At 41.6% G+C, this 27851-nt stretch overlaps 1 protein-coding gene and 1 pseudogene across 1 annotated transcript; both read right to left on the reverse strand.

Annotated features, from left to right (window-relative positions):
- Nucleotides 1-638: 638 nt before the first annotated feature.
- On the reverse strand, nt 639-14681 carry LOC115571552 (poly [ADP-ribose] polymerase tankyrase-2-like; annotated as a pseudogene).
- A 3208-nt stretch (nt 14682-17889) lies between these two features.
- LOC115571553 (neoverrucotoxin subunit beta-like) lies at nt 17890-26916 on the reverse strand. The gene is made up of 4 exons (XM_030401000.1): nt 26830-26916; nt 24597-24697; nt 22727-24243; nt 17890-18643 (listed from the first exon to the last, which is right to left on the reverse strand). Exons 2-4 carry the CDS (start codon nt 24685-24687, stop codon nt 18161-18163), a joined length of 2091 nt encoding a protein of 696 aa, XP_030256860.1. The 5' UTR covers nt 24688-24697; nt 26830-26916; the 3' UTR covers nt 17890-18160.
- Nucleotides 26917-27851: the final 935 nt, after the last annotated feature.

Raw genomic sequence — 27851 nt, forward strand, 5'->3', positions numbered from 1 at the left:
GCTGTGATATAATCATGATGCACCTAAGCACAGTTGTCATCATAATAATGAATAACTGTTGTAATTGTATTGTTATCGGGCAAGACTTACAATAATGTACCAGATAGACAAAGTTCAAATTTATTTAAAGGTGACATTACAAGGAAAACAGAACATGATCATTTACAGTAAGACAACATTTAGGCTCTTCATCTACTCTTGATGCGCCACTGTGTGACCGTTTGAAGTGAAGCAATTACAAAGTATCCAAATTTGAAGTAATTGTGACAAAGCTGTCACATTCTGTTGTCTCTAAATATGAACTGTCTACATATATATACATACATATATATATATACATATATATACATACATATATATATATACATATATATATACATACATATATGTATATATATATACATATATACATATATAATATATATATACATACATATATATATACATATATACATATATATATATATATATATATACATATATACATATATATATATATATATATACACATACATATATATATATATACATACATATATATATATATATATATATATATATATATATATATATATACATGTATATATATATATATATATATATGTAAGGTAATCAGATGAATACATCCTCTGCAAAAAGACAGGCTTGACACGGGTCTTGATCCCTGGTCGTCTGCATGCAACACGGCAGCAGTTCCACTGCTCTATTCACTCAGCCCAAATGTTTTGGTTGACTAGTGACTACTATTTTGAAAGGAGGAGATTAATATGAGAAAAAGGCCAGCAAAGTTCCCATAGCATCAGGTAAGAAATCTGATCGCAGTCGTTGTTGATTGTAATCAAACATTAATGAAATTTCAATTTCCTCCACTTCTTCGCTGACGAAGAAGGCAAACACCGCAACCTCAGCCAGGTCACGTCACGTCTACGGGAAGAGAGAGTGTCCGACTGCACAGCAGTGTTTGTAGCCCCACCCCTGCTGTCGCCAGCAGATCTCGCTGATTGGGTCAGGCAGCAGGAGGTCAACTTAAACGCGCCTACTTTGATTGATGTGTTCTGCTGACCAGCTTGAGATAACTGCCTTCGTTTCAAACTGTCTTTTTCTTGCATTTTGAATCATTTTAATGTCACCTCTGCCTTCCTGGAGTTTGTAACTTACTTTAAAAGCATGCAAAACAACTTTGAAAAAAAGGCATTATGGTAACACTTAAAACAAAGTGTTTAAGATGCTCCAATTCCTTTTTTCCCACTCACATTAGCTCTACTTCTTGAGTTCAAGGATGCATCATCGATGGAGGTTGCTGCACAAACGACATGCCCACTGCGGTTACCATTTCAGTTCGAGGAAAACCTGCTATGTTCTGGTTCAGGCTGAGAACCATTTTATGTTTGGCGGAAAGGCTTCAAAGCCACGAAGGGGAACGTCTGAAGCTCTGGCAACACCGACATGATAAAACTGACACACTCGTCAAAAAACTGCTGACGACAAGAATGAAACCAATAGTCACATCACATCATGGTCAGTAAAGAATAAAACAAACAATAGAAAAAACAGCAAAAAAACAAACAAAACAAAAACAGGAATCTGATAAAAAAAAAAAACAACTACATGTTTTATACATTGTATAAATAAAGTTTTTCTTTGTGCATGAAGTTAGTAATGCAAAGGCATGACTGACAGAAGAAGATGAGCCCGATGAGCCCTCTTCGTCTGCACATCATATTTTCTCCTCATCCCTCTGCAGACTCGTCAGGCTTCATGATCTGGTAAGTGATCAGGTACTCCAGATACGCCTGTCGGTGGCAGAGAGGTGTTCACTGACACTTAGTAACAACAACTAATTTCTTCATCCTTTTATCAATAAAATAATAACAATGCATTTTAAAAACAAAGTGAAGGCTACAAAATGGGAGTAGTGACAGCTAGGCTTGGGTCATTGAATAACACAACATTTGCTGTCAAATTCGATATTATTCATATTCAAACACAGCATTTTCTGGCTTTTACTGTGAAAAGAAAATGCACGTATGACAGGCGACCAAATGAAACGCACAGTTACCTTTTGGATTTCTGTGGTTTGAACACTGTTGGAAACATTTGGGATAATGTACATTACAGCTAGTAATACATCACATATTATATCTTAAAACTTGCAGAAAAATTACACAAGCTCCTGAGACAGAAAATGTTCTGTGCTCCCAGATCCTCTTCATCTTTTCACTCCTGCTGCTATCATCTGAAGCCGACCACCACATGTAATTTCAGACACTAATAGCACAGCTGATTGCTTGAGTGGACATCTATTCATGCTGGATTTGAAGTGCCACTTCTGAGCGGCTATTGGTTTTGGCAGAAGACATTACACGTCCAATCGTCTGAGCACAAGCTGTTCTCTCCACTTATTCAGTGACTCTCTACTGTCCTGCTCTTTTATGTAGGAGAACCACTCTGCCCTTCAAAGGAAACCTTACACTGACCTCACAGCAATGACGAGCCAAAGGTTGATGCCTCACACTGCCAATCAACATAAATTATACCTAATGTGTCCATAAGTTTACGGTATTTGTGTGGTTCATATTAAAACACAAAAATATTTCTTCTTGATATTCAAAACTCTGTCATCAATCACAAAATTAGTTGCTCTTTAAACAGAAATACCTCCTCATTTACAAGGTATTTATTGTGGTTCCTGCAGAGCTTCAGAGGTAAGGGAGGGATTACATTTTTTAAAAGGACTTTTTGCATCCAACAACTGTGGAAAAATAGTAGAGTTGCAATGATGCTGGCTTGACTGTGAATAAAAGAAACTGGAGGGAACATGCAATGAGGTGCTGGCTCGCAGGCACCCATAAGAGAAAGTAGAATAAGAAAGCTTTACATTTATAACTGAAGACAGCAGGTAAACATGGAGGTTCTATTAACCAGGAAACATCATCTTTATTTAAATCTTTTTTACATCAAAGATGCTATGAAAATGTTGTACAGCACACTATAAAGAAGTAGTTAACCTCCTGGAAATACTAATATTATGGCTTAAATATTCACTTCAATACAGCTAAATCTACTTTGAGCAGCAAAAGTTAAAGTTAAGTTTGTTTTTTCTGAAGAAATTCCCTCAAGGCGTTCCTAAGAATATGGCGTTAAGAAGAATGGGGCATACAGATAAAACATAATGCCTCTTAACATGGCTGCTGTCGGCAAAAACTATAAATAAAAAAATGTAGTATAGGCTTTGCTGCTCTCCTCTGTAAATGACGTACTCCACCGGAGCAAGGCCGTTCACGCTTGGTGTGCCGGTAACAGAGTGGTGAGCCGGCGGAGAGTGAGCCATCTTCATGGCACTGAACTGCAGGAAGGACTTTCCCAGAGTCACCCTGCAGAACAATAGGTGCCTGCGAGGAACAAGAAACAACACACAAAATGTAAAACGGTGGAATTAAGAAAACAATTTCATTCACTGTAACGAGATAACGTGGCGATTAAATTGTTACTTACTGTCTGAAGTTTTATTTGGATATAACAATTTACATATTAACAGCACATAATTTACAAGATGACTTTACATCAAATTTGTTGTTGCCAAATTTTACAATTCATTCCTTTTGTAAAGTTTTGTCTTTACTTTGCCTTACTGTTGCTGAGTAAAAGTGAAGATATGGACATAAAATATAACTTTGGTAGAAATGAAAGTCACCCATATGAATAGTGCTAAAGGTATCAAAAGACAGTAAGTAAGTGTTAAATTAAGTATGTATATATACACACTAATATATATATATATATATATATATATATATATATATATATATATATATACATATATACATATATACATATATATACATATATACATATACATATATACACACACACATACACACACACACACATACATATATACATACATACAGTGACTTCTTTGGCTGTCTCAAGTGCAGTGACTCTGGGCTTGTTAGGTAGAGCAGACAGGCTGTGTGGTGGACTAGCATGTTGAGACCCACAGATTAAGTCATTCACTTTCTACACCTCTCTCCCCACGGGGCTGCCTGCCCTCAAGTTCTCTTCTCCTGGATTCTTCTTGGTCCAACAGCTGCTGTGAGATGCTAGCTGCATTTCAAGCAGGCCAGAAGAACTTCTCCTCACTGCAGCGACAAAAGGTCTGGCTAGTATTCCAGATCAGTAGGCACCAGTATTGTTGTTGGTAACTCAAAAGTTAAAGTTGACCGAAGCACTACATATGGTGCCCCGTGTGAGGATATTGACAGCACATGGTGCCCCATGTGAGGAATTGGACAACACATGGTGCCCCGTATGAGGAATCGTCATAATGGTACACGTGTGAGACAGTGTACTGTTGGCAAGCAATTATAAATGTGCAGTATTAATTTCATCATGATTTGGACTGTGCTGAAATTTGAGATTCACATCTTGGACCTTTAGCCAGAGTCTTCAGATTCAACCCCACTAGTATAATAGAGGAGAAGACGTTGATTTGTACTTGCAAACAATTAAAGTGTGGTGAGAATTGATTAATCTATCAAATTTATAACTCATTTGAGTAACATACATCTTTTAGGTTATTAACTGCTACCTTGAGCCACTTGCTATTGCTGCTATCGATTCAAGTAAGAATTTCAGTTCAGCATTGAATATCCTATATTTGTTGCCTTCTTGTCAAGCTTTAATAATTTGATGACAATTTAAGTGTTCCCCTTGTTAATCACAGCATGCCATCGGCCCTGTGATACATAAAAGTTTATATCTGGCTGTTACTGCCTTGTATTTCAGCCTTAATAAGAAGTAGAACCGGAGATAGAGCCACAGCATTCTACCAGCCCTGTGAAACAGAAGTTTTATACTTTAGCTGTTACTCCTACGTGTTTCAGCCAGAGTCAACTTTAAGACACAGTTATCTGACTGCTACTGCCCTGCATTCCAGTAAGTGCATGTTGTAGGCAAAGTTATACTCGTAAAACAGTGTTTATATTTATTGGTGAACCCTACCTTCAAGTCTTTGTGTATGCACTCAAGTTGCGCCATGGCTACTTACTGGGTCAAGATAGGCATGCATGAATCACTACAAGTAGCAGGCCAGCCAGACGACAGCTCAACGACAGCCCTAACAAGCCCAGACTCACTATTGTAGTTAAGATTGACTCCTTAAGATGATTGACCCTGACAGGAGCGGCCTGAGACTGGGAGAGAGGCTGAATAGGTCGGTGTGTTTACAGGCAAAATTACAGCTCAATAACATCAGAAACCGAAAGAAAGACAGACATCACCAAAGTACCTTTATGAGTTTAAAGAAGAATGACTAAGCAAATTACAATTAATACATTTATTGGCACCTCTCTGTCTAATCATATGTATTTTACTACATCAATCCTACACACAATTCTGTTCAACTTATATCATGTTGACATGTCTGACATGTTGCTTTTGTGTTTTTATATGCAAAAAATAAAACTTGTATCAACTGGTATTTCTATCGATGGCTTACCTGACAAAAACTGGTTTTCTGACCTGCTGTAGTGGGACGGACTAAACACAGATCACTCCTTTGAATTCCAGTGACTCCTGAACTGGCCATTTTTTAGCCCAGAAAATAACTGCATTCATGAATGATAGACTAACTCCTTCCAATGCAAAAAGAAGACGAATGAAAAATAATGCTGTGTGTTTCTTGGTTTGTAGAGATGCTGTCAAGAAATAAAGCCATGGTCAGACATAAGCTGTAATATTCAAATGACTGAGTACCTGAGACAGATGTAGCAGCAGCGGTCTTTGTGCAGCGGGCAGCCCGTCCCTCCTCTGATCCTGTAAACATACTGGTTACTTTTGGACGAGTTCTCTGCGAAGTAGATCCCGGCACCGAACATCCCACCAATGTAGGCGTGACGCTCGTCAAAACCTTAATGAATGATGGCGTTGATGAATGGAGAGCCTGAGAGGGAACCAATATAGTATGATGAATAAAATCACTACCGTTACTAACACCACTGTTAAAACTACTTTATTTTAACTGTTACTACTAAAACATCTACTATTGCTATGGCTTAATTTAATGTCAATATGCAGCTTTTAACTGGACAAACACATACACTCAATAGTATTACTACACTCACTACTCCTGCTACTTCTTATAATACTACAGTAATATTCAGACCATGGAAGAGCATGCGTTCATTGGAGGGTGGTGGTTTTCCTCTGAAACTTCCTTCCTGCGGTGGGTATACCTCTCCCACAGCTTCTTGTTGCAGACCTTCTGGATCTGAAACACAAGAGGTCAGACTGAAGGTCAGGACCGGACAGCAGGAACAAGGCAGTTAATTCATAACTGAATGGTTTTCTTCCAGTCAGTTGGATTATTTTTATTAGCAAATTAGCAGCAAGACTCGAAGTACGGCAGTGTCGGCTGGTGGGCGGACCCCTTTGGAAAATATCTCGACAACTATTGGATCGATTGCCATGAAATTTGGTACAAGCACCCAGGACGTCCATAGAATTAAGCAAAAATTAAAAATGTTACCTAATCATTTAAAAAAAATGCTGTTTGGTAGCAGCCTGGCACATCCACTCTACCTAGCCCAGAGACACAACCAGAACTACGCATGATACATCCTCCATGCTTGACTCAGACTTTGAACTTAGTATTTCCCAAACAACACAAACAACTCAGGCAACCCATCAAAGGCAATGAAGGACTGGTCTTGCAAGTTAAAGCAGTGTGATCCATAATAACGCTACCTTGACAAGTATGTATCTGTTGAAGATTCCTCTGGCATGGCCGCCGTCTCGGTGCTCACATATCGTACTCTGCATCTGATCAACACAAACAATGTTTTCAATTGTTAAAACTGAAGACCACTCCTACTCTAACATTTATTTTGTTAAAGCCTTTCATATTTACAAAAAATACCCTTTCTAATTCATAAAGCAGTTGATAAAGCAGTTGTCTTAATCATCTTCATCAGCACTGTAGTACTGATCCTGCATCTGTTATTTTGCAGATGGCCTCACCAAAACAACTAAAAGATGCTTAACTCTGAAGTGAAGTAACAAACAATCAGATTTTTTTCTTTTGGATCACTGATAGTGACAAACTCTGCCAGCTGAAGATGGCTCCCAACAGTGGTTCCTGATACTGGAGAAAATTGGAAATCATTGCTCAGTATTCCCTTTTTAATGCAATGACAATAATAATGACAATAATAATAATAATAATAATAATGATAATGATAATGATAATAATGATTAACAGCTGTAGAAATAGTAAAGATGAGCCTGTACCTCCTCCTCCACGGACTGGAACTCCTTGTCGTCGGCTGCGAGGTGGATCAAAATGGTCCCACTATTGGTTGTATTCAACGTCAAATAGGGGTTCAGACCTGACACACACACACACACACACACACACACACACACGGATCAAGAACATATTCACTTTACAGATCTTTTCTTGCATTTGATGCAAAGAGTGTGTGTGTGTGTGTGAGTGTGTGTGTCTGAGTGTGTGCTCACTATGCGGCCCAATGATGAGCCTCTCCACTCCTTTGATGATCTTGTGTCTGTGTCCGTAGGCGTTGATGCCGATCTCCTTCAGCTCCCGGTGACCTATCTCCACCAGCACATCCAGAGTGATCTGTATACACACACACGCACACACACACCCACCCACACACACACACGTTGGCTGTAAAATGTTGTGTCTACAATTAACTCTGCTGCCCCCAAGTGGTCAAAATACAGAATGAGCAGCTGCTGTGAGTTGTGTTGTATTTAGCGACCACTTCTGCAGCATATTTATTTGCAGCTGTTCCTAAATGTATTAAAGGACAGCATATTTTGCAAACTGCATACTGCATTATTCTTTTATCTGCTTCTTTGTATTTCAGAAAGAAAATCCAAGATTTTATTTTATGAAATTATTATTTAATTTTTTTTTTCAATGTGTCTCTTCATTCTCTGAGCTGTTGTTCTGAGCACCAAGCCATAAAAGAACAGTTCACCCAAATAAAAAACCTGATTTGAAAAATATGTTATTTACACCCTCAAGCTTGTGCAACCCCTTCAGACAGAGTGTATGCTTACGCTTTTAGCTCAGCAGCTAAAGTGAAGATTTCAGCGTAAAAAAAATGTGTAAATGACATCTTTTTAAATCAGTTTGGGATCTCTGGGCTTCTGGATTCTGGACTTTCCATCACCATGGGGGAGAGGACATAATGACAGGTCACGTTTAAGTGAACTTTAACTTCAATAATCCTGTTGCTTCACCCATTATAACAAGACACAAACACAAACACTGCATGTTGCAGCCAGAGTGACCTGGTGAGCTCACCTGTTCTCTGTCGAAGATCTCCAGGAGATGCTCCAGACCGAGGTTCTTTAAGAACTGACAGATACTGAGCTCCACCCCTGAAACTTCACACATATGAATAATTTAGGAAACAGTCATCTGGATCTTCCGTGAAAGAACAAACTATAAAACGGTTCTGGTTCAAAGACTCATGTTCTTATCATTTCCAGCTCTCTCACCTTCGTCTTTCTTCTCAGCACCCGATGAGTCATCAACCAATGACAGCAGCGCTGTCATCTCAGGAAACTCAGAGGTACATGAAGACGATGGCAGCGGCGAAGATGACAAGTTTGAAGCATTTGACACAGTGGTAGCATTGCTGTCTGTTGCAGCTGCTGTTGTGGCATCAAGACCTGAGGAGGAGGAGGATGATGAGGAGGAGGATGATGAGGAGGAGAAGAGTGTTGGGACCACAGCAACAGGTGGAGCAGAGGAGGTCGCCACACTGATGACCTGAGGTTTATTACAGCCAAGGAGAGAAGAGGGAGGCATGGCTGCTGTTAACAAAGCCCGAACGTCATTGGCCTGAAGGAAGAGAAGGAGAAAAAAAGTGGGAACAGAGACAGGGGGTAAGAGGAGGAAGGAGAAGATGAAAAAGAGAGCAGAAGGGACAAGAGGATGGAGAGAGAGCAAAATGAGATGGGGGAGAGCAGGAAGGATATAGGAAGAAAAACAGAAAACAAAAGAATGGAGGACAGGAAAGTTAGCAGAATCCATCCAGAGTCAGGACTATAAGTTTGGTAGTGGACTGTCATTTTAAATCAGCGTGAGACGGACCGTGACCAGGTCCAGCGCCGACTGCCCCTCCTGGTTCCGGAGTGTAGGGTCTGCACCGTGAGCCAATAGGAGGGCACACAACTGCGTCCGGCCCTTCTGAGCCGCCTCGTGCAGCGGAGTGAACGCCCACTTGTCGGTGGCGTTAACGCAGGCGTCGTACTTGATGAGCAGAGCTGCTACGTCTACGTGCTGGAAGAGAAGACAATGAATGGCCTAGGTCACATTCAGACTCCAAACTAAAAAGAAGGCAAATGCTGGATTGCTGCTAACGTTAATCGATTATTTCAGTTAGCCATGCAGCTAACGAGCAAAAGGCACAGGGGGAGTGTTGGTTTCTAGCATGGGAGCTTTGGACTGGGACCGGATATACCTAGCTGGTTAGCATGCTAACTTCAGTAGAGATCACTGCAGCACAACACACATATATCAGAACTGTTATTTCATCATTTTAGTACATTTTAAAAAATGTTTTCAACTAAATTTCTTACTTTTTGCCCCTTCAGGCCACTGTAGTTAGGTTTATGCTGGTTGTTTTCATGCCTGCACCACTTATGTTAAAAAAAAAAAAAGATGAAGAGATAAAGAGAGGCATGGAAGAGAGAGAGAGAGAGATGAACAGAGAAGAGAGACGGCATTTTCATCAACTGATGTGAGTGGATGAATGGCCTGAAGAGGACACACACACGCGCGCACACACACACACACACACACACACTATAAGTGGTGTGTTCACATTCTGACTCTTCAATCAGTAGCTCATCAATCAGAGGACACTTTGTCTTCAGATCAGTTGATTAAAATGCTGCCTCTCTCTCTCTCCTCCACCTCCACGCCTGTCTGTCTTTATCTTATTTTTTTGAATGAACTGAGACTGAAGTCAGACTCCAAGAGGATAAAACTCTCCTTCAGTGAAAGAAGTCAGTTCAGTAAGACAGAAACCGGAGAGTTCTTTGACAATGCAGCGATCGACCGATGCAGCATACGCAGCCGTTCAGCCGAACTTAGTTTAAATGTTCGCACAGTTTGGGTCAGCAGACGTTCAGATTAAAGTCTGATTTGATTTGTTCAAATTGGATTTCAGGTATGATCCAAACACGTCCAAATCGCCTGACCCTTGTCACTAAATTTAGGTCAATATTTTACCCACAAATAAAAAGATGTAGCTAATATATTTAAGTAATTTATTACCATATGCTGATGATACCGTCATCTACTGCGTTTTTGAATTTGATAAATTACAATTATTGAATTAATGAATTTAAAGCATGCATGTGTGCATGTGGATAACAAAGTAAGGGAATGTGCTCTGCTCTGTTATGAAGCTGACCAGTGAAAAGCAGCCTCGCTGCTGCACTGTGAGCTCTGAAGCTTTACTTCACAAATTCTGTGGCACCCATTATTTATTTATTTGAATTAATTTGATAACTGTAAAGATGATATATGTTGAATACATGTTGTACACAGCTGGTGGGGCTGAGAACACACACAGAGAATCACTGACGTGAAGATTTTTAGCTCTGAGACAAACTTCAAACATTAAAAAACACTTATTGGTTCCATGACATAAAGAAAGGCCCTATATTGTGTGTGTGTGTGTGTTATCCCCTCCTCAACCTGTAGGAGGCAGCGTTGTGCAGAGGAATCAGTCCTCCTTTGTCTTGAGAGTTGACCTCCGCTCCGTGATGCAGCAGATACTCCGCCACCTCCAGGTTATTGTAGCCCGCTGTGACACACACACACACACACACACACACGCAACACACACACACCGTCGTACCCCTTGTCCTTGGCGTGCACGTCAGCGCCGTGCTGCAGTAACAGCTGGACAGTCTTGACTCGGTTGTACCCGGCCGCCAGGTGTAACGGTGTTGACTGAAACAAAAAGGCCAAACCAGCTGATGATCCACAAACACTCAAACTGTAACAACGGCGACCAGAACCGCTCCTCCCAACAGAATCCCAACATTAATGGTTAATGACACCAAAACCAACTTATTCATAGTGGGCTCGACAGGTGACTCCTCACCTTTTGTCCGTCGCTGGCGTGACAGTTGACGTTGAGCGGCATCAGCAGAGCCAACAGCTTCTCCTCGTTTCCACTCCTGCCGGGACGTCAGACCAACAAGATAAAAGTGACAAAATGTTGGTCAGTTGCAGAGTTGACGCCATGTGATGCTTAAACATGGTGGACGAGGGTAAACCCAATGTTTACCCTCATCCTGGTCATGTGATCCCAGCTCGCTTTGACTAACTTGTGGAGTCCGTGCCGACTCGAGTGCACACCGTCATTAAAGCAAGAGGAGCACAGACCAAAATATTTTGAAATATTCTAAAATTTTATTTTGATCTCAGATGTTTTTAGTCCAAACTCAAACAGCAGCTCATGAACACTTCACACAATAATTGGTATTTAACTGATTATTAAAACATTGCCAATTATTTTCCCTTGTTGATCTTACGATACATTCGACCGATGTCTTTTGGCTCTGATGAAACTAAAACATGATGGAAACAAATTGTACCTTGCACTTTCCAGAGGCTCATCCTTTCTGTATTCACCTGAAAAAACAGAAACGTCAGAAGTGTGTGTTTGGCGTCGTGACGAGACAAGTTAAAAAATGGAAACGAAGGAAAACATTGTGATCGGCCCGAGGTAAACCGGGTCGGAGAGAGAAATGGAGGAAACCACAAAGAGCTCTCATCTGTCAGCACCGCTTTTGCAGACGATTCTGCCAGATCCAGAGCGGTTCGACCGTCTGTGTTCCTGATGGTTGGCTCGGCACCCTGCTGCAGCAACACTACACACACACACACACACACACACACACACACACAGAGTGAGTATCTCAGTCAGTTCTGTGAGTGTGTGTAGGTGTTTGTGCAGGTATGAGTGTGTTTGTACCAATACACATGTCAGTCTTGCCCTTGATCGCGGCCTTGTGAAGCGGAGTGTAGCTCTGAAGTTGCTGAAGTTTGTTACTCACACACCGTCTGAGCCCTCAGACGTCTTTGTGTCTCGTGTTGCTCCATCACCATAAAGTATTCAGTACATTTGCAGTAAAGCAGAGCGCCGCGGCAGCGAACAAGGATTTACATCAGGACTTTTGTGTTCATAAATGTATGTTGTAGAATCAGTGAGCAGAGAACAACCAGCCTGAACAGCCTGAACAGTGTCTCACCTGCAGCAAAGTGTAGCGGACTTCCTCCCCGCTGTGTCCCGGCTGTTCACATTCTCGGCTGTCAACAGTTTACGGACTCGCTGCAGGTCTCCGCTGCGACAGGCCTCGAACAGCTCCCTGCTGCCCTCGCTGGTCCCCAAACCAACACAGGGCTCGACCAACTCTGCCACCACAGGCCCGGGGACACTGCTCCGCCCCCGAGACCTGGCACACCTGAACATCTCCGGCTGGACAACATGCACGGCGGTGATCGGCCTCGTCTCAGTTTCAGACTGCCGGTTCTGGAGAGTTTGGAGTGCGAGCAGCAGGCGGCGAAACCCCAGAACCCTGCAGCTACTGAGGCCATGCAGGACGATGAGACCCAGAACCAGATCTTAGGGATGAGGAAGCACTCAGGATTTATAGATCCTAAACATCACTGAGCATAAATTCTAAAGAGATCAGAGTAGGAATCAAGAGATTTAAAATAACATATAAAAGAAGAAGAACAAAGAAGATGTGTAAAAACAGACTCAGGTAAAAGCAGAAGTACTGATTCAGCCTCTTTACTCCAGTCAAGTAATAGATTACAGGCTCTGACATGTACTCGGGGTATCAGAGTAAAAAGTTTCCCTCTGAAGGACATTTGTGGTCAAAGCTAACTGAAGCTCACGTCATATTAATAGAATTCAAAGACTATTAAAGTTAAAGGTAGAATCAGTAGGATTTGTCCCAGCTGTTCCTGAACGCACCACAAAGACAGTTGATTGTTGAGTCTCATTCCCAGGACGTCAAATAGACACATGTTGGGGTGGTAAAGCGTCCCGAGCAGCAACAAAGAGAGAAAATCAGAAACTCTCTGCAGATACGAGACACTAACACGACTTTTCTCCACATTCCAGTCTCCCTCTCTGTCTGTTTACGCCTTCTTACGGCTTTTACGTCTTTGTCTCGTCTCGCTGCGTCTGCCGTGCGTGATGTGCTCTGATTGGTCCACATCAGTCTGCTGATGGTGGGAAATAACAAGGATCCAAAATTCACCTCAGATGCATCAAACTAAAGTAACGAGGGTTGTATGCATATACTCTGCATGTGACTGGAGGAAACCACCAGATGGCTCATCAGAGAACAGAAAAACTCAGTTTCATGATGCTCGCTGACCTCTGACCCCGTCACATCCCTGTACCAGCTGTTCTCTGCCCCTACAGGTCATCCAGGTGTTACATCTTGCTGTGCACAAGATGTGTGAGTCAGTGTGAGTAGGGAGGTTGTGAAACTACAGAAGGAGTTTAACAGTTTTATACATATGAACCTCAAAATGTCTATTCCAACTATTCCTTTAAAACATGTGAAACAGAGTCAGTGCAGCGAGAACATGCCCCCAAAATCAGCTTGTTTAACGAAGCAGATCACCATGAGAAGCAAATATAACACTTAAAAAAATAGAATATCACAGAAAAGTACTTTTGAATTCCGGGAACTTAATTCAAAACGTGAAACTTTAATATCTTGTAGATTCGTCACACACAGTGAAATATTTCAAGCCCCCTTTTTTCGTTTAAATTTGGATGCTTGTGACTTACAGCTCATGAAAATAAAAAATCCAGTATCTCAAAATATTAGATTATATTACATATAATTTTAAAGAGTGATTTATAATAAGAAATGTGGACATGCTGAAAAGTATTTTTGACTTTCATGAGCTGTAACCATGAAATCAAATAAATTAAATTACAGGGTGAAAAAAAAGTAATTTTTTGAGCGGCACCTGTCTGCACACAGGACTCAACCACAGACTGAGGAGACATCTAATGTTCCACTTTGACATTTAGTCGAGTTGAAGCATAAAGCAGCGTACAGATAAAGAACACATCCACCTCTTCACAGCACAGGTCAGGTGACAGGTTGAGGTGTTATTGGTGAGACGGGCCGGACATATAGAACAACATGACGTCACAGGAGTAGAATGATATTGGACTGAACCGGAGATCAGGAATAAAAACAGAAATCACGTTTTATTAAGACAAATACACCAAAAAATCAACATAAATCACAAAAAACTGACTGAAATATGACCCTGAATCAAACAGGATGATAATATTAATACCAATAACAAAAATAATAAGATGAAGGGCCTGAGTGGACTCACTGTGCAGCACCGCAGACACACCGTGACAGGTATTATAGGAATATTCTGGCCGGTTCTTGACTCGGGGACAGACCCCGCTCCTCCATCCTTCTCCCCGGCCTCCAGAAGCGGATCGTTGCGGAGGGCGGCGGGTTCGTCCGAGGGAAGAGACGCTAGAATCGGACGCTGAAACGCGGATGTGACGCTCAGACAGGAGATGAAGCTGCTGACGGAGGGAGGAGCAGCACGAAGGAGGGCTCCATTTGTCCGCCTGGCACAGTAATGATGTATCAGCTCGATGCTTCATTTTATAAGAAGTGCTCATATTTATTTTTTTATTAACCTTTATTTATACAGGTAAAATCTCATTGAGACCCAGGGTCTCATTTACAAGAGAGACCTGTTATATATAGCAGTGAGTACGAAGTAACTTCATATAAGAATGAAAGATGAAAACTGATCGACTGTGATCAGCTTTTAGACCTCAGGTGGAAGTAATGTGACGTTTTAAATCCATATAAATACAAGTATATATAACATTTGTAACTGTTCAGAGTGAGATAATTGTACTGTCTACTTTTATATATTTATACTCATTTTCTGCTTTTATTTCATTTATTTCAATCCAAATACACTATACGATCACAGTGAACATTGTACTGCGTGTAATATAATTGTATTGTTGTGGGTGGTCCTCAGACCCGGGAAAGATCGACTGTAGAGACCGAGCTCGTGCTGTCCTGTCAACACAAAGAACCGTTACTGATCCATTTTCCTGTCACCCAGGTGTCCAATGAATCTGCTGTCAAACTTGAACTCCTCCGAATGATTCCTTAAAAGATAATTTCAGTCGATTTAAACATGCAGCTTTATCGCTCAAGCTACCCTTGACTTGCCAGTACCAAAGACGCGAACACGTTTGGTCCAACCCTTACAGGGCTCCTTGAACGGAGAGTTAGCATTGACAGCTAACAGCATGGGGTCAGAACTTTATACTGTGTTTTAAGCATCTTAACATGCTCCAAATCTCACCCCAAAAGTTATGCAACATCAGCAGACACCTTACAACACAGCACTGTAGCGTGTATGACTCAAAATGAATAAAAAAGCGGTTAAAACAGTGTGTTTGTGCAAGCAGCCACATACCGGTTTGTTGACATCCCTGTCTTCTGGTAGTCCAAACTAGTCAATCTGTGGAGCTTGCGCTTACTCCCTCACTGACAGAGACGAAATCTTGAATTTTGCAATCAGAAACCGTAATCCAGCATTTTCGTTTTTCTGTTCATACATGACCATGTTACAGCCTGTCATGAGCCCTGAGCCTTACAATAGCCTGTTATGAGTCTAATCGCTCTGCACTGAAAGCTAGCTTGTCTGCGCATGATCGTAGCTCGTTCAGAGAGGGGACTCGTCAGTGGCGATCGAAGCTGTTTCCGAAATAGTCACGATGGAGAGCTTGTCTGATGTCGAAGTGGAAGACATCGATGACGAACCTTTTGAATTCAACGTTAGACCATATTTGTTCGAACCGGAGTATACAGATGAGGAGTTACTTGCACTAGAGAACGAGAGGCCGGAGAGTGAGGCACAGAGAGCGGAACAGGCAGAGGCGGCTTTACGGCCAAGGACATCGGCGACCTGGCGGTGCTCTTGTGGATGTTGTGTCCAAATGAAAAAAACTCGAACCATTTTCACGACATAGACTTACTGCAATCACTTCATAGCGCTGCTTTGATCATCATCTGACTGACGAGTTTCTCCTCTTTGCGAGAACCATGTGCATGCGCAGACAAGCTAGCTCTCAGTGCAGAGCAAATAGACTCATAACAGGCTATTGTAAGGCTAATGGCTCATGACAGGCTGTAACATGAACATGTACGTTATCCTTTAAGGCAGAAGACATTACACAGTGGTCACACATATGCCTTTTAATGACTTTATTTACAGGATGGCTTCGAGATGATAAAAAATGGGATCAGAGAGCAGCCTCATGGGTTGCATGCTCGACCAACTGAGCTGCTTTTGTGCTTTGTATATTCATATGTGTATGTAGTGTGTTTAACATTTACCAAATAGTGTAAACAGTGATGGACTCTCCAGACCAACCCTGACCTCCGTTGGGGACAGTCTTTATCACAATCTACAAAAAATGAGTTGCTTTAAAGAGGCCAAACCAGCCGGGCTTCTATAATCACCAGCTGTTGTTGTGACACATATTTCAGGGCTTCTTTATGTCAGTGTGTCCGGTTACCAACAGAGTCTGCAGTATAGGTGGTGAGGGATTTACTGTACTCTCAGAATGACTCATTTTAAAAGGTCAGACTGGAGTAACTCTCACTCTATAAACTGTGAGCTCTGTTTTTTTCAATGGGGAAACTTCAAGATCCCTGAAAGACCTGAACAATTAATTAAAAGGTTGGATTAACTTCTACTCAAATGCATAAACAATGAAACAATCTCTAATAAAGTGTAACCTTCACAATCACAACACCACAACAAACCCAATGAAATTGTCACGATCATATGGCTGCAGTGTACGAGTGTGGGTGTTGTGTTTTTGTGCTTGTGTATTTTTCGTCTGCCTGCAGAGGTGCATTGGAGAGCTTGCCGGTCTTTGGAATAATCACACGCACCATAAGCAGATCAACAATCAGAGCCCGCTTAAAAGCCTTGGTCATCGCGCTACCTGCCGCCAGATGATTTCGTGAACCACACGTGGTATATGGCTCCGTTCCTGTGTTACTTAGATAACAACTGTGTTTCTTGTACTGTGACTAATATTGGCTCTATCTCCTGTGACATCCTTTGTACCCGACAACCCACCACTCTGCTCCAGTGAACCATTGCCCCAGCACCTCTGCAGCACTGCACCTGCCCTGCGCTTCTCCGAGGGACTCACACTACGCGTCTCAGCCCAGCTGGAGCGCTCCACCTGCCCTGTGCTCCTCCGAGCGGCTCTACCGCGCAGCGCTCCAGCTCCGTCACCTGCACACCGCCTGATCTGCACCCCTCGGAGCTGATAACCACCACACCGCTCTCTAACCGCATCCAGCTCGCTCCCTTCATCTGAGTGTTAATTGGTTTCAATAAAGAACCTTTACAACCTGCTCTGGCCTTGAGTCCGCTTTTGGATCCCACCAGAGTCTCAAGTGTAACAGAAATAACCAGACAGATTTAACACCATCAAATAGAATATGAATCTTATTAGCTTTAGCAATTTCTTTCCTTGAATTTCAGACATCTTTTTGTATTAAATGAATGTGTCAGCCTTTCACAGAGACTCCAGGATCTCTTTACCTGTGGACGACCAGATCAGACCACCTCAAAAAGAAGCCAAGTCAAGAGCTTTGGTTGGAATGTACATAATACACTCCAGTTTTATTTAAGCTTTTATGATTTTTTTGTTTAAATCACAGTTGAAAGAGAAATTACAGAAATTAGTTCAAATGACAAAAGATTCCTTTTCAAAGGTCAAAAAACAAAAAGGAAGAACGTCCAAAAGACACTAAAGAACCTCAAACGTGATGACATGTGCACTAAAGATATTCAAACATGATTACATGTGCACTAAAGAACCTCAAACATGATTACATGTGCACTAAAGATACTCAAACATAAAGAAGCGTTATATTATTTAACATTGTTATGTGACTGACATGATGACGCTTCACAATCAAAACATTTGAATCAGTGATTTCAGTGAACTGAACTGAATCTGAACTGAATCATGTGCTGACAAGTTTACAGACACAGAGACACGCTGGATTTCTCCCAAATCATGAAGATTGGGTAAACAGGCTCAGTGAACTTGGTGCGGAAGGTGTAGATGTGACTCACAGTGTCAGATGAGACCTTATAGTAAGACAGAGTGCCAGCAGACCAGTCCAGATACACTCCCAGACGAGAGAAGGCAGGAGGAACAGGTAAATTATGTCTCTGATTATCATGTTCTGCACAGAGAACTTCTGGACCTGGGATCTGGGCGTATTCTAAACCCCAGGACAGTTTATTCCCTCCGAGCCTGGACTGGTCACTGTTTCCTTTCCTTGCCATTCCTCTGTAGCAAACTCCTGCAGTGACATTGACCTTAAAACTTTCCCACTTCACCTCCCAGTAACAGCGCCCAGTCAGCTCCTCTCTGCACAGAACCTGATTCCAATAATGAAATCTCTGTGGGAGGTCAGGATACGACTGTCCTGGTGGTGGTTGAAGGATTTTGGAGTTCTTGACAGTGCAGAGGTTGGCAACATTCACTCCTGTACAATATTAAATGGACAGCAAGAAGGTTCAAATTCAGCTCTTGTAAAAGATCCCTTCAAATTTGATGAAAAAGCACTTTGAGTTGCTGAACATGAACAAGAATCTGTTTGCATGAACTGTAACATGCCAGGCTCAGGCTGTGTATATAGTTCCACACGGGAGACACTTGTAAGTCTGCAGCTCGCTTTATTTACAACTCTTTTCGTTAAGCACACACCTGTACTTCCGGGGGTCCTTCCCCTTATATCTTCCCCACTACACAGGTACACATCTGTTCCCGTTACATGAACGAGGTCCTCCTGTCATGACTGTAGAGTCATGTGTTCTTGTGTCTGGTTTTGTCTTGTGGGTTCTTGTATTTGATTTCCATGTCTTTGTATCATGTCTTATGTTTTGATTTTCCATGCCCTCATGTGCCTTTAACTTTTTCCTGTGGTCTGCCCTCTGTCTGTCTGCCTTGTTCCCTCCTGGTGTGCTCCTCTGTGCTCCTCCCCTTCGTTAACACACCTGGCTTCCTCCCTCCTCTCTCTCCTCACCTGTTCCTCGTTTGGTAATCACTGTCTGTGTACTTAGTCTGTGTGTTTCCCTTCACTCCTCGCCCGGTCATTGCATGTCTTCCGTATGGTTTGTCTGCACCTGCCCTTGCTCATGCCTGCTCCTGTCGGTTCCCTGTTCCTTCTGGTATGTGTTTTTGGATTTTGAGTTTTGTATTTTGCATTTTGATTTGAACTTTGGTTTTGATTTGTACTTTGCCCTTTTTCCTTTGCACTTTGTTGTGTCGCTGTTCAGTTGCTACTTTGTTCTTTCGTCCCTGTTTTGTCTGTTTTGGGTTTTGTACTCAGCTTTAAAATAAAGTTCGCTTTTTGTTTATCTCTGATCTTGCCTCATGTCCCCTGTTTTACTGTGTTTGGGTCTAACCCCTTCCTCCTGAGTATTCCCCTGTTTACCAGAACCTGACACCTCCAACCAGATAGCGTAACAGACACATCCTCAGCAGACATGAACCACTGAGGTGTCAGATCACAAAACACTCAGAAGTGTTGTTGTGTAGGCCGCTGACAAAGAAGCCTTTTGTCAGATCTATGAGGACTTGTTAGCTCTCATCAACACAAAGTGTGCACTGTAAAGCTAACCTGTGATGGCTAAAATCACCATAAATAAAGTACATGGATGGGACCCCCCACCATTTTTTGACCCTGTTGGTCTCTGGGCTCAGATGGTAAAAACGGGCTTTTCTCACGAACGTGTCGGCAAGCAGGAAGTGTTTGTAAGCAAAAAAACACGTTCCTATTGGTGGAAAAAGGCACTACGCAAACCAAACCAATCACAAAATGATCAGTGGCGTTTTCTTGCAGAGGCCAAGGGAAGCCAGGCTTCCTCACTTTTTTCAGAATATAACCGTCATTTAATAAAAGGACTTTTTTTTAACAGTTTACGTAATCCTTCTGTGTTTTGCCTGTCGTCTCCTCCTCGTCCCTCTTCATTAACTATTGAGCGTTTCATAATGTGTGAAACAGCGCCCCTCTAAATGTTACGTGGTGAATGAGCGTTGAAAACATGGTACTGCACTCTGTTCTCTGTGAGGAGGCCAAGCTGAGCTGGCTTCCCTTCGTGAAAAAAAAAAAGAATGATTGACCAATCAGGTGAGGCGTTTGGCACGACACTGCTCCCCTGTGATTGGTCAGGACAGTGTTAAGGGAAGCCACAAACTCGTTGGCTTCAGGCCAATAAAATCACAGTACGTTAACGTCATTGAATGAAATGACGGAAGTTGTTGTTTTGTGTCAATACTTGGTAAGCTAGCAAAAATATTAAGCGCAAGTATGGAGGGTGGAGATTTGGAGTATATAGTGAAAAATAATTTTACTAAACTGCCTCTACAGCAGCAACTCAAGTCCGAATTAAATCTGACGGCAGGCTAACACCAACACTAGAGCTCCGTACTGAGATGAAGAAAAGTTTTCGGACTTTTAATGAGGAGAATTACGTCCGCACCGAGTGGCTAGCTGGTAGCGCCAAGCTTGGATTAACGAGGCTCTGGATTTGGCAAAAAGTCTGAGCACAAAGAAGCACAATGAGCAGGTGAAGAAAAAACGGGATATTTAATGAGACTCATCGTTGCAGCCCTGTACCTTGCGCGCCAAGAGCAAGCGTTCAGGGGTCACAGTGAGGCCACTGGCAGCGCAAACAGGGGCAATTCTGTGGAGTTTGACACCGAGGTCTTCAAACTGCTGCAGCGTATGCTCACGATTACGGCGACCAGCGCATCAGCAGAGCGCTCATTCTCCTTTCTAAAGAGGAACAAAACTGAGGAACACATGTGGACAGGACAGGCTTATAAACTTGACCAAGATATCCATTGACTCTGTTGTTGTGGAGGACCTAAAAGCCAGTGGGAAGTTATACGACATGGTCACGATCACTTTGCCACCATGAGAGACAGGAGGATGGCCTTCCTCTACGAATAGGGTGAGGAAAACGCTTTTTTTTCTGTGCGCATCATAATGATGTGATTATAGTCCTTATTGTGTCTTGCTTGCTTTGATTAAGCAGCATGTGAGTCCCCTGAAGTTGTTGTTTATTGTTTTGTTTATGTGGAGAAAATGAGCACCACGGACAGCGGCCGTGACGGGCCGGGTTGTCTGAATACATGCACATGTCAGGTGTGCTGTTTACAGCCACTGGTACTGGGTTGTTGTGTTGCTGTATAATGAACATTTACATTTATTATTATGTATATAAACTGAAAAGTGAAAAGCATTTGTGTATCTCACATAGAGCGTACAAGTCGTGTTTGACGTGGACGTAAAACTTAACGGCTTCTGATTGAGTGTGTGAATGAATTCGCATCTGTCCAATATCAAATGTGTGCTGTGCATTAAGTAGCTGGTTGTGCTTTTGGGAGGGTGGTTGCTTACATTAATGAGATGTTTGTGAGGACTGTGTGTGTGTGTGTGTGCGTGTATGAGTGACTGACTGACTGAGGGACAGAGAGAGAGAGCACGTCGGTGCTCAAAGTGTCGGTCAGATAACAAGCGTGTGTAAGTCCTGGTAAAATGATGCTGGGCGCTCTAATAGTTCATCCGACTACATGAAATAGCAACAAATAAATTGCAACATACGATTTTTTGACCCCACCCCCGTAAAACATACACAGCTTAGAGGTTATGTCTCACTTGGCTTCCCCGGAAATTTTCATCACGCCACGCCACTGAAAATGATATGGCAAAACAAGTGATTTGGTTGCTGAGGAACAGGGGAAGTTGTGGGAGGGACGGAGGCGAAAGAGTGACAGTGACGGAGATAGACACAGTGATAGAGATGGCAGGTTTTGAGAGTTAAGAGATTTGTGACATTTAGCGTGTTTGGAGTGTATAGTTAGTGTATTATGTAGTGTTTGTGTAGTGTGTTTAGTGTGTAGTGTAGGGTTTTTTGGTTTAATGAATCAAAACAATGAAGAGACTGCTGAATGTTGAGCAGGCAGGAAGGAGCTGAGGGAGGCCTGAGGCATTGCCTGCATTTAAATGTAAATAGTTACATATAACTTTGTAAATTTCAAAAACTCATGCACAAATTTAGCAAACAACAATTTATATTTGCATTGTAAGTAATAAAAATGGTTCGTTAAACATATTTGTGGTTTTCACAGAAAAACATCTAACTTTTTCCTACTCGGATTTTATGTTTTTTTGTGATTTTAGGTCCATTGTGTTAATACAGTATGTCAAAATGAAACAATAACTGTTCAGTCACCCATGTGAGGTTGTGCTGAAAATAATGACACCAAACAAGGCAAGGTGAATAGTTTTTAAGGTGAAATATAATGGTAAAATCAAAAATAGTCAAAAACGGCCAATTATACCCCAGACCCCAGAGGGTTAAAGGATCTGAGTACTTCTTTAACCACTGTGCATCCATAGTACTGTCGCTCATTTCTCTGAAGTCCCTCTATAAATCAGTTTCAGTTTCAGCTCCGAGAAAATCTTCAGGACTTTTGTAAGAAAGCTTAAAATAAAGTGTGAGAGTAATAAAAGGAATGAGCAGTCAGGTTTCTGAAGGAGACTCATTTGTTCTTATTTGTCTTACAGTGAAAATAAAATACTTACACCAGAGTAAATCTCTTCTGTCTCTGACAGTCTCCACATCAGAGATGTTCGGCTTTGAGAAATCCTTAGTGAGCAGAATGCCGTTCCTGTAGTGGTAGATGGTTGCTCCGGTGTATTTCTCATTTGGGATGGCTGCTACCAGGAAACAGAATCTGCTGTTGCTCTTCAAGAATTTGGCAATATCTTGGAAAGATTTGGCTTTTTCTCTCATTTTGGTTAAAACTTCATCTGAGTAGTACCATGGGTCTTCATTGGTAGTTCCTTTAGGTGAATCCAGGTATTGGTCCATCTCATCCAGGCCAGGGTCAGCACTCTGCAAGGAGGTGAAGACAAAGCACAGAGCTTCAACACCTGCAGCAAAAACCTCTCTGTCCAGCTCTGACTGATTTGGGACAATCTTTGTTCCCTCCATCATGTCCACACAGGACCTGATGACGTTGATTTCTCTCTCTTTATGATCCAGCCACTCGACTAGTTTTTCATGACTGAATGGTGACTTGTTTCTGTCATCAAGGAGTTTCTTTACTGAGCTCTCGTCTTCTTTACCTTCACGGATGGAGGGAAGTTCCTTCGCCATGGTCGTCTGGAGGTTAGATACATAACGATTACAACAGTTTTGGAACTTGTTTAAATCTTTTTTGATCTGTGGAAGATTCTCTATCACTGTGTCGTCCAGAGAATCGTTGCATCTCATTTGTATTTCTCTTAAATCTTCGAGAGCATCCTGCATCTTCCCAACTAATCCAACGCTAATATCTCTCTTCAGCTCAGCTGCAGTCGTGTCAAAGACCTTCAGAGGCATCATCCAGACCTTCAGAGGAACAGTATCTTTTCCTTTTTCTCTCAGTAGCTTTGGAAGCTCTACATAGGTCTTCACTGCTTCTTCAAATGATGCAGGGTTGCTTTGAAGAATGAAGTCTCCGTAGAATTTGCAGGAGAATTTCTTGGTCAGTTCTTTTTCTTCATCAGTCAGCTGGATGTCAGCTTTACCCTCAACATCAAATTTGGGGATCTTCTTGATCACAGCCTCCATGTGGCCCTGGATCTTCTGAACACTGCTGGCTTCTAACTTCTCACTGTCAAACACAAAGAAAGCATTTGCCCCATAAAGGATTCCTGTGACTACATGTGTTGCCGTGCCCTTCTTGATCACATCTATCTGTTGGGTGTTTGTGGTTTCACCTTTAACCACTGACAACTGATTGAAGTGTGTGGTAGCTTTGTACTGACACGTCACTCTGCTCTGATTCTTGAATTTCTTCTTATCGTTCAGATACTTGGCAGATCCTCCAACTTCAACCAGTCCACACAGGAAACTGACCTTCAGAGAAGCTTCAATATCCATCAGAGAGGACTTGGATTCAATGGAGTCAGATGCAGAGACTTCAAAGTTACAGGTTTCTTGAGATGTTTCAACTGTCTTCTCTTTTAAAGTATTTTGATCCCACAATGTCAAACCTAAAGAAATTGGAAAACATCAGTTGTCTCATAAGGCAGGAATCACTGTGGACTTGGATCAGCTGCATGATGTGGTCAAAGAATCATATTTCACTTGTGACATGATTAGAGAGGTCAGAGAGAATGGTGGTTTTGGGGTCAGAGTTCTAATTTTCACTGAACAAACTATTAAAATCAGGATGATGTGACATTTGTTGGGGTCCAAACAAACATGATAGAGAAAATCTGCAGAACTAGATTTGTGGGCCAGGGACCAGAGCAGCTTGGACATTTCCTGAACCTACTTATATATAGACTATATACAGAACTCTTTTAAATATAATATTAGTTTATATTTCAATGTCAAGACTTACCTGGGATCAGTTCATCTTTGCGAGCATCATAGAGCATTCCTAGGGTGAAAGGTCGACCCAGGGCAGCAATGTTCATGACTTCTGAGGACATTTTCTTCAATCTGTTCAAGAGACACCACAACCTTCAGGACTTCAGTTACACTTAGAGCTGCTGTGATATGGTTTTTATCAAAATCGGTGATAAATAGCTCAATATTCCAACAATAATCACTGTTATAGGGCTACGTGGATGTGTTTTGGGCAACTGGACCCTCTGCCCCGCCATACAACAATCATCTGTCCCATTGTCGTATATCGACTTCTCTTTTCTCGGTTGGTCCAAAAGATTTCAAAGATCAAAAAAGTCACCAGGAGTCTTTAAGGCTGAGTGCATTAGGACTTTATTTGCCGGCAAAAAAGAACAGGATCAGACACAGACAAAATCTGTGAAAAACCAAACTGATCTGAGGTTGAAAGCATTGAGCATCCTCTTTTAAACACAAAAAACTCGGAGTGTCTTCTCAGGCGTCATTGCCTCGATCCCTATTCTTCTTAATTTCTGCTGGCACTGCTATTTCCCTATGGAATAACTCTGTACTACCTTCTGCGCTTGCGCAAAGATTGGTGTACGTGCAGAACTGCATGTCAACCAGTTGCTCCTCGCCTTGCTTTGTTTTTTTTTAAAGAAGGTGCTCTCCCTGTGTCCTTATCACTGGCTCTTAGAAACTCTGGCCTTCAGACCTTCAGGTTCTCTGATAACTCAGTCCCTTTCTTAATGCAACCCATCATATCTGATCACTCTTTGGACTATATTTTTTGACTTAATGAAAGTATTACATATTTATAAGACTTAACTCTTAGATTTGTGATTACATTTTCACATTTCACATCATCTGACTGTAGAAACTTTTAAGCAGTAGATGTACTTTTCAGTCAGCTGGTGCCCAGTAGTATGTTTCAGCAAGTCTTTCACACTTATTACCCATCGTTTCTTACTTTTGTCATTATAACAGTTATCAGTTACCATTAATCACTATTTATTAACTTTGGTTGTTTTTCTACTTACTAAGGTTATTTTACACTACACCATCAACAACTCTGTTTGACTCCAATTCCAACTGTCCACTGTGGTCATATTCATATATGAGAAGTGAATATGTTTATATATGTATATAGAATTTCTTTTTATTTATAGCAGTATTTTATTCTATATTTCTATTATTCTGTTTTCTCGTATCAGTATCTATAAGCTGCTGTTACACCTGAATTTCTGCAGTGAGGGGTGTAAAACCAGGAGCACCACGATTGTTGCAGGCAGTGGGCTGCTGAGTGTGTGTGAAAGTCATAGACATTAACCACGTATACAAGTGAAATCCCGGACTTCACTTACAACTAACTTACTTACCTTACAAATCGAGGGATTATAAGAGTTGTTGCACATTGAGGAGAAACTTAACAAACATTGTGAAACGGCTATGGCAAATTTCAAATTGTTGGTCCCTCCTTGTAAATTTAATGCACCACATTAAGATTGTTCCTCACTTGGAAAAAGTTTCGTTTTGTCACTGCATTGCTGTAAAAAATGTGTGGTTTTCGTGTTTAAAGTGCTTCGTGGCTGCTTCTGTGTCTGAGGTGAGTCTTACCTCCCAGCAGCTCTTTGAAAACACTGTTTCTACTGATTTCAGCATTTACACCAGATTAATGAACACATCCACAGCAAACATGTCAGATTATACAAATCCAGTAAATTAACTAGCAGGCCATTTCTTTGGGGGGGAAAGAACGTGGAGAAAGTCACCAGACTCCCTTAAAAAACGCTCTATTTTAAGATTTGTTGATCAGAAGGATCTGAATAAACTTTGTGAAACACTGTCTGCAACACATTCGTATCTATTTTGGCTTTCTTGTTCATTCAGCAAATATTTATCATGAATATATCTCTTTATTTGTGTAATAAAACGTTGTATCCGTTTACATCACTGATATAGGTATATACTCTCTTCTCTCTCTATCACAAAACACACCTGTTCCACTATTATCCTAACATTTGTAAGGGTTAGTTACTTTTAGAGACCCCAGCAAAGCTCTGATCTGGATCCCTGGGTGCACCCCAGACATCTGCAGCCCATTTGTTAGTGACACATGCTGTATATGTAAAGAGACATTACATGAATGTTCCACTCTGTATCACAGACTGGAGTTCAGTCTAAACACAGATCTGTTTCTGTCCCCCATCAGCCCAGTTTGTCCTCACCTGGTGAAGTTGTGCAGATCAGCTGAGTCGTGTGTGAGTCTTCTTGACTTCCAACTGGAGCTGCTTGTCTGATGAATTCTGGGAGGAAACTTGTATACTGTAAGATCTCTCTCTCTCTTCCACTGACTCCTCCCATGACACACCATGACGTATTATTTATTCAGGTAACTGCCTTCAGGACTGAGACCTGTAGTCAGGTGATAATCTTAACATTGTCAAACAGTAAAAACAGTCACAAATTCATCAGGAGGTCTATATTAGTTAGTATTCCCACAGAACTGCACCTCCCAAACCCCACATACCGAAAGTCTGTTTGGATTTTTATTTGTTTTGTTGTCTCAAGTCGAACTGACTCCAAACACCTGTAACGCTCTCCAGGAATTCAGACTGATTTAACTGAATCATGAGCTTCAAACATTTTTTAAAACATTCACAGTTAAAAATATGGAGGACCAAAACTGCCAAAATCAAAAACAGACTAAGAAAAAACCACTGGGCAGCCCTTAATCTAACCCAGTTCACATATTATTTTTACCATTTGTTGATGGAATATTTCTAATGTTTTTACTGTCTGGAGAACACAGTATCTGTGTGAAACAGGCAGGCATAACATACAAGAAGGTGGTTTTGGATCTGATATGAATGCTGAACACACCCAGCTGGCACTTCACCAACACTGGCAAGTCTTTTGTGTAAAGGAATGTAGAAATACTAATCCGACAGAAACTCTCTTCTGACTTCAGGCATGCACACCTCCAGACACGACAACCAATGTGAACATTATGTTTTAAGGAACGAGGAAATAATGAGACATAAATAATTCTCCCTGTGTTTGCATGAGTTGCAGCTTCCTCCCACAGTCCAAACGTGTCTGTCTGTCAGGTCCTGAACATTGAATACACACAATAGGACAACCAAACAGCATATAACATACTTTATCACATAAGCATGAGTTATTGCGCAGGGAACAAACATCACATAAACAGACTGAAAAGACTGTGAAATGTGAATGACTACACTGG

Source organism: Sparus aurata, chromosome 20 (assembly GCF_900880675.1).
Source record: "Sparus aurata chromosome 20, fSpaAur1.1, whole genome shotgun sequence".
Lineage (NCBI taxonomy): Eukaryota > Metazoa > Chordata > Actinopteri > Spariformes > Sparidae > Sparus > Sparus aurata.